Raw genomic sequence first — 7,382 nt, 5'->3', positions numbered from 1 at the left:
GTAAGATGGAGAATTTAAGCGATCATTGCATAATTTTCTCACGTCTGTGTAGATCTCGGTATGGAGCACTTCATGAGGAAGGTGGAAGCCGCTCACTGTGCAGCATGTGACCTTTTCATTCCAATGCAGCCACACCTGATACAGAAACACATCAAGTCACCTGACCATAACTACAACCGGAAGGTATGGCTGATCGCCCCCAAATTGGTCATTACTCTATAGAAAACTACAAGTATCTTTCTTCTACTGACTAGTTTGTACAAAAAAAAAATATCAATTTCAGCTGCAACATTGGTTAAAATTATTGCAATCAAATACGTTCCTGAAATTTTTGAGCCATTGCATTGAAGTGCATTAAACAGTATGTTATATTTTATTGTAATTTTTTGTCAAAACACACAAACATTTATAATTTAATGCTCTAGAGAAGAACATTTTAAAACACACTTGACTTGGCCAAGGTTAAACAATTCCAGCACAGTTTTTGTATGATCTACTTCTCTTTGTCCAATGGTGGTAGAATTAACTCTAAAAGCCATAATGCACCACACCCCAGATTATATGGGAGGGTCCAAGTCCTGTTCTGACTGGTCCAGTAGAAATACGGTTACAAAACCTTTGGTGCTGCTGGATGATGTACTGCACTGCTGTTTGTTCTTTGGTTATTTTGCACTCTGTCATATTTGACTTTGGACTTCCTGTGATTCAAGGGTATGATGGAGCAGTCCAAGAGGGCCAGTCTGTCAGTTGCTCGTAGCATCCTCAATCACAAAGTCATTGGCAAGAAGCTGGAGAGCTACCTCAAGGTATGTACAGTGTCCTATACCTGGCCTTGATCTGGCAATGCATGGTATAAAATAGCCTCACTAAATGTACCAGGGCTGTTTGCAGATGGGAATAAGAATAAGAGTTTGGGGTCACAGTGTAATTGTGTGTTCTAAACCACAGTAAAAGTGTAAAAGCAGTATACATCCACCCTAGTTTCATGACATCACACTTTGACTTTTGCGCTCTTACCCATTTGTAATGGCTTCAATTCTAAATCCCTTCATATTGGAACTCGAAGAATTTGAGATCAAAATCTAAAAATGTTCCGAATCATTTGAATACAATATTATGAGTGAATTTTGAGAAGCAATATATAATGGTACTGTTTAAAAGCGGAGGGACTGATTAACCAATCTTCTTGGCCACAGACAAATGTATGTACACATACAAGTTATCAAATGTCATGGGGAGAAATGCACTAGCATTCCTAATGGAGTGTAGTCTATATACAGAAAGTACCATGCATGCACAGATGAATCTCGCTGATTTCCGTCTTGCTGATCATGAATGCTGGGGCTCATAAACAAACAAATGTACTTATAAACTTTCTGTCATCGTCAGGGTGAAAACCCGTTCACTGGTAACCAAGACGACCACGATCCGGAAGACTCGATGGTAATGGACGTGTCTGAGATGGACTTAACAAACGAGACAGCAGACAACCAGACAGAGGCAGGAGCAGTCAAGGACGAGTCAGTGGCTGAGGAGGAGACGGACCAAAAGGCCGTCGAGGGTGAAGCAGCAGCAGCAACAACAACAGCAGCAGCAGCAGAGGAGGAAAAGATGGAGGAGGATCTAGGAATGGAGGGAGAGGAAGAGCACGGCAACCAGGAAGACGAGGAAGGTTTTGAAATTGGAGATGAGGAGGGATATGTGGTGCACGATGAGATTGGCGAAGAGGGATTACAGGAGGAGGAAGAGGAAGGAGTAGAGGCGGCAGAGGTAGAGGAGGAAGACAAGAATGATGAGTGAACGTTGCACCCTGTGTGTGAGACTTCTCGACCTTAACATCTGACCGCACCAGTCGATGACCCCAACAGTCCCATTCAACCCAATCTCATTTCCAGGTATATTAAGAAATATACATACCTGCTCCCACAATTTTCCACCATCTAATGAGCTTGTATGATTTATTTTTTGTTAAACGAATAGCTTCACATTTCAGGAAATACTTAGGCTACGTAACTGTCTTATGTATGTCTACCAACTGTCTTTAGAACGTGTTGATAGACTAATGGTGCGTTCAGGCGGAGGCGTTGCAAGTATTTGCGTCGCGTTAATCGCTGGATCATATTGGGATCATTTGTATATAATTGCATTACTTCTGTTGGTGTAAAGCTGCTCCATCAACAAAACAGGCATATCATTTTAGAACTTACCATGTAGTCCAACTTTCCTCCTTACTTTTCCAAAAGACAAGCTTTTTCGTCTGGTCTCTGTACAAATGAGTTACTATAGAGCTCTGGGTGCTCACAGAAGCTACGATAATTAGTTTGTTCCTCTCTGATTCAACGTCAGGACACCAGGAGAATCTAAACACTGAAAGGATTTCGCGACACTGTATCACATGAATTCTTTGCTCTGTTTAAACTATTCCAATTTTGGGAAAGTTTATTGCGGCAGCCGTAAGTTTACATCTCTGCATTGACTTTGTATGTAACCGCGCCAACGAATAAGTCAAAACGTAGCATTATTGTTTTTCCTAGAATGTAAATCTATTGTTCTTAATAGTTTTTTTTGTGTGTGCCTTGTTCAAAGAATACTTAATTTGTTTAGAATTGTTTAAGAAATGTAAAGTTACGAGATATTGTGTACCGTTTTCCATTTTACATGTCGGAGCTATGTCATAGCGTTGTATATTGGCAATGATGAATGGATGATTTTACAACCTTTTGGTAAAATCTAGAACATGGTGGGCTTTTTATTCTACAGCTGGGGTGATTGAGATAACTAAAGGGACTGTGTAGAATAAATATGGAATATTTAAAATAGATATCATGTAACACACAATCTTGTTTCATTCTGAATAAGAAATAAACTTGTTGATTAAATCCTTGTTTCACTGTTTTGTATTGAAGATTTTTTTTAAATCTACAATTGGCTGATTAATTTCAATTTAAGAGTTTAGACTGAAGCTGGACTGGCCACCATTGGTGTGTAAGAAGAAAAAAAGAAAATGTAGAAACTACTTCAATATTTAAAATGTATGATGTAAAAGGCACAACGTGAGTACTGTTTTCTTGCAGTTGGGGATGCTATGTATTTACATCAAAATGCGAAGCTTCAGGGGCTTGTATGACGTACACAATCCCTCTGGCTTACACAAACATTTTGAAGATCGAGGTGTAATTTTCATCACTGATGTGGCTTCATTTTAGACATGACTACTGTAGTATATATCCATGTCCTGCACCTACGGAACCATTGTATATCCTGCACTTCTGGTTAGGTACACAGGTACAAGGCATTTCGTTGCCTTGTACCTGTGTAATGACAAAGTTTAATCTAATCTAACAGAATGTAGACCTGTAGAATTAATTTCTTAGTAATACACTTCAATGCAGGTTGGGCTGTTGCCTAAGAATACCAAATACTACACTAAAATTGTGGCATGTAGTTCATGACTGATAATTTCACTTTGACTTATTTTACTTTATGAATGCATTGTTTGGGTTTATACATTAATTAACCAAAGAAAAATATGCACCCTTTTTCCATAAAGAATGTGAGCAATACTTCAAATCTTGAACTAATATCCTATAAAGATGATATTCTGAGGGACATAATTTCATTAAATAAATATTTAATGAAGAAAGAAATAATAAATTTAAAAAATGGCTACGCACCACATGCACTCAATCACCTTCTCAATCGCTCGATTTGTCATTGGAAATCGTAAAAATACAATTTCTGAGACATTTAATCTTCCTTTAATGTATGCGTTTAATGAGTGGATTTTACTTGCCTATTTACTTACTGGAATCTTAATGGTTCACATAAATAATTTGTAGGATAAGCATAGACCTGTTTTATCGCTGAAATCATTACGAGGTATTGCGTGATGTTCCCGGGGGATGATGTGGAGTTGTAGGTGACATTTCGGCTGACGAACCTTCAGCCTGCCCCCGTGCGTCTGACGTCATTGACGTCAAACGGGACTGTTTGTTCTGGATTTGGGGCGAGGAAGGTCTACGAGCGCTGACAACCGATAGAAGAAGGTAAAAATAGCATTTTATGCCTTTCCCTAGAGGACATTGGTATATCAAACGAAAGCATACAGCCCCGGGTATCCGTTAAAAGGTTTAGAATGGACATCGGGGGCGTATTTCGCGCGCTGTCAGTGTGCGTTTCGGCAAGCGGAGCATGAGCTTTCTTCGCAGGCCTTGCACCGGTTCGGGCACACGAGATAGATGCTTTTTTGTATTTTAAGTTAGCGTGATTTGGTCTTATTGTGCATTTTATGTGTTGTATCTTTTTGGTCTCAATACTCGTGTTAAGGTTGTTTCCGATTCATTGGACACTCCGTGTTGTCAGTGTGCACGTTATCTGCAGGTCGGTATCATGCTAACCAGTTAGCTGCTAGGCTGTTTGTTTGTAGCCCCGTAGGCCGTATTCGTGACACAAGTTACGTCCTCTCGGCCGCGTAGTTTACGCATGATGGCGCAGGAGCTCATGTGAAGTGCGACGTAAGTAACTTCGAGAATATCAATCCCGTCCAAGTTGTATTCTGAAAGGACGTTTACGTGGGGAGCTGTCAGTTGCTCACCGTGGACATGGCGATGTACTGACAAGGAAGGTTAGCAAGGCAAAGGTGCAAAGTTGTTTTTGAATATATTAGCTATGTATTTGTGTTCACTGTTAATTAACGTTATTCAAGACACTCAATTTCGTTAGCTTCTTTGCTTTCCTCGGGAAACCCGGTAGTTTGAAGAACATATAACGTTAGCTGGTTACGTGATACGAAATAGTAGCAAAATGGCTGATAGCAGTAGGATAATTAGCTAACGTACGAATTAAAGTACGTTTATTTGCTTCACTAACCAATGTTGGGCGTTGTATTCAATTTGCTGCGACATTGCTACATTATGTAAACGCTGTTGCTTCGTGTCAAGACTGGGTTGTTTTTTTTAGAGCTCAGCCACAGTCTGCTGGTCAGAATTGATACATTGTGTCAATGGTCTGGGGAATGGCACCTCCGTTTTTAAAAGACAGCACACTTCACAATAATAGAACATAGTGTATTAAGAAATCTGTTCCCAGTCTGTTTTTTGCTTCTACTTAAGAATAATCATAAATACTTTATTACATTTAAGTCAAGTGTGTTAGGTTTTTTTAATATGAAGATTTAGGTATTTGGTGGAAGAAATTCAATAGACATTAACAGAGAAAAATGTTAGCTCAGGACACAATAAAGACAAGCTATTGTCTTTGTTTGCGCATTGACAGATTATCTTTCAAAAAGAGTCCATAAAAGGACCTTTGAGTACCGTGACGTACACTGTAGAGGTCCAAGGTCAGGGTTCACTGTAGTCATCCATAAAACCATGGAAACCCTTATCCTTGTCAGCTAGCTTGTCCCAAAGTGACGGAAATACAAATCCACACAAGATAAATGTGCACATTAAGAAAGATGCCAAAAAATTATAAAGGAGCCACTGGAATACTGTTATTAGAAACCATACATTGGTTTTTTTACATAATTCCTTGGTAATAAAGAAGACAACATACCATCACATTATATATACATTACCCGCCAAACGTTTGAACACATTTATCTATTCACTTAAATAAGAAAGTGTGTCCAAACATTTGACTGGTACTGTATATGGTCTACGATCCGCCCATGTGGTCCACTCTGGCGTAACAAGTATTCAAAGCATACGGATTGTGATCAGAATCAAGACTAGTTAAGGGTGTCTTGCTTGCAGATTAGATGTATAATTGTGCTACAGGGGTGTAGACACATTAGACAAGAAGTAAGGTGAAAGGTTATGGCAGCTTATAAACCTTTTTTAGGTGGGTCAAAAGGCTTTCATGGGGTAAGAATTGTGAAGTGTTATCGACAGTTCCAGTAAGTGAGGGGTCATTTCAAGGAAGAATGTGAATAAAAAACATTTGTAAATTGACTTTGGGTTTATCCCTTTTTAAACATTGCACAAGAGGAATGAATAAAAAGAAAAGTTGCTGCCTCAAATTAAGTAATTAGAGGTACAGGTTATATCAAGGCATTGTCAAATGTGCCTGTGTTATAGAGCTCTGATCACAGCTGCTTACGCCACAGCATAACCAAACATTAATCCAGTAGTGTATTTTGATGTTCGTTGGAATCAGCCCAAACTGTTTTATAATCAGGCGTGCCTCGTTTTTTTTTTTATATCTCTTTCTCGCAGGTGTAACACTCGGCCCTCTGTCTGTCTGTGTGTTGTGGTTTCCTTGCCCCCACAGCGTGTCACTGACAAACCTCCGGTGTTACCTCAGGAAATCGCCGCCTCATCCACTGAGATATGACCACACAATTGCAATAGATCACAGCTGCATAGCAACAAACATGTGAGTCTGGAAACCAATTTGTCTTTTTTTAATATTTAAATGTGTCAAAGTTAACCATTTGGCTTACAGAGGCCTTGGTAGAAATGCTCACCATTGGCAAAGGTAGTCATTGCACACTTTTCAGCTTCAGTTTTGAAAGTAAAATGCTGTCATTATTGTTGTCAGTATCGTTATTACCTTTTTGCATCTGCTTACACAAGGGCTGCACAATATGATGAAAATATGCAATAACGTTGAATATCAAGATAGCAATATGAATTGCAACAAAATACTACTGTTCTCAGTTCTGTATTTCTGCTGCTTTCAGTATTCTGCTACAACATCAAAGGCACCACTAAAAAAAGTGACAATTACATTTTTTCTTACACATTTTCTTTCAACTAACACAAAAAATCTCTCTCTGTCTTTTGCACATGTCACAGCCTTTTGTCAGTGTTTATTGTGTCAGTTTATATCACAATTACAAAAAGCAATATATTATGCAGCCCTAGCATGCACCACATAAGACGATAGTAAATTGATTCTCTACAAAACAGAATTGCATAACATTGAATATTTTAATCTAGTAATATTCAATAGATCAGCGTTACTGCTGCATGTAACTGTCTTTTTGTAAATAAATGGAAGGTTATATCTAGCTCTGTAATTGCGTGGTAAAGTGTAATAGATGAGTAAAGCACCCTTTCACTACTTGCCATTGTAACACACAGAGATTTTCACTGCAGTAGTACAACGTAGACTCTGCCTTGTGTCTGGTCCAGTGTTTAAATTGGTTCTAATATTTTGATCAGAGTGAAATTCCAAACATGGAATGAATTGCCAATACCAGATGGACAACATGCTGATACTACTAGCACTGTGCTGAATATAATAAAAACTGCTTCTTACCTATGTAGATGCATTTGTTCAGCTGCGTTGTAGTTGGTGTCTAATGGCGGTTTTCCACTGCGTGGTATCTACTCGACTCGCCTCGGCTCTACTCGCTTTTTTTGGTTTTCCATTAC

At 38.9% G+C, this 7,382-nt stretch overlaps 2 protein-coding genes across 8 annotated transcripts in view; both read left to right on the top strand.

Moving 5' to 3' along the window:
- Nucleotides 1–7,382, top strand: part of akap8l (A kinase (PRKA) anchor protein 8-like) — a 26,617-nt gene that overhangs the window by 6,346 nt on the left and 12,889 nt on the right. For 2 of the 3 annotated variants that reach the window (XR_004658303.1, XR_004658302.1), the window contains exons 11-13: nucleotides 53–183; nucleotides 711–806; nucleotides 1,390–2,437. Coding sequence is in view for 1 of the 3 variants with exons in the window: in XM_034884092.1 (XP_034739983.1) it covers nucleotides 53–183; nucleotides 711–806; nucleotides 1,390–1,800 (638 nt within the window). In the remaining 2 variants the exon portion in view is untranslated. Of the gene's footprint in view, nucleotides 1–52; nucleotides 184–710; nucleotides 807–1,389; nucleotides 2,875–7,382 lie in introns of those variants that run through there. The other variant, XM_034884092.1, reaches the window with a different exon arrangement.
- The window catches only part of LOC117952000 (bromodomain-containing protein 4-like), a 19,417-nt gene continuing 15,839 nt past the window's right edge, over nucleotides 3,805–7,382 (top strand). For 3 of the 5 annotated variants that reach the window (XM_034884076.1, XM_034884068.1, XM_034884043.1), the window contains exons 1-2: nucleotides 3,942–4,046; nucleotides 6,219–6,378. The gene's annotated coding sequence lies outside the window, so the exon portion shown is untranslated. Of the gene's footprint in view, nucleotides 4,047–6,218; nucleotides 6,379–7,382 lie in introns of all 5 variants that reach the window. The other 2 variants (XM_034884050.1, XM_034884060.1) reach the window with 2 other exon arrangements.

The sequence above is a fragment of the Etheostoma cragini genome, chromosome 2 (genome assembly GCF_013103735.1).
Source record: "Etheostoma cragini isolate CJK2018 chromosome 2, CSU_Ecrag_1.0, whole genome shotgun sequence".
Taxonomy (NCBI): domain Eukaryota; kingdom Metazoa; phylum Chordata; class Actinopteri; order Perciformes; family Percidae; genus Etheostoma; species Etheostoma cragini.
The sequence above is the reverse complement of the archived record's forward strand: the minus strand, read 5'-3'. Positions and strand labels throughout refer to the sequence as shown.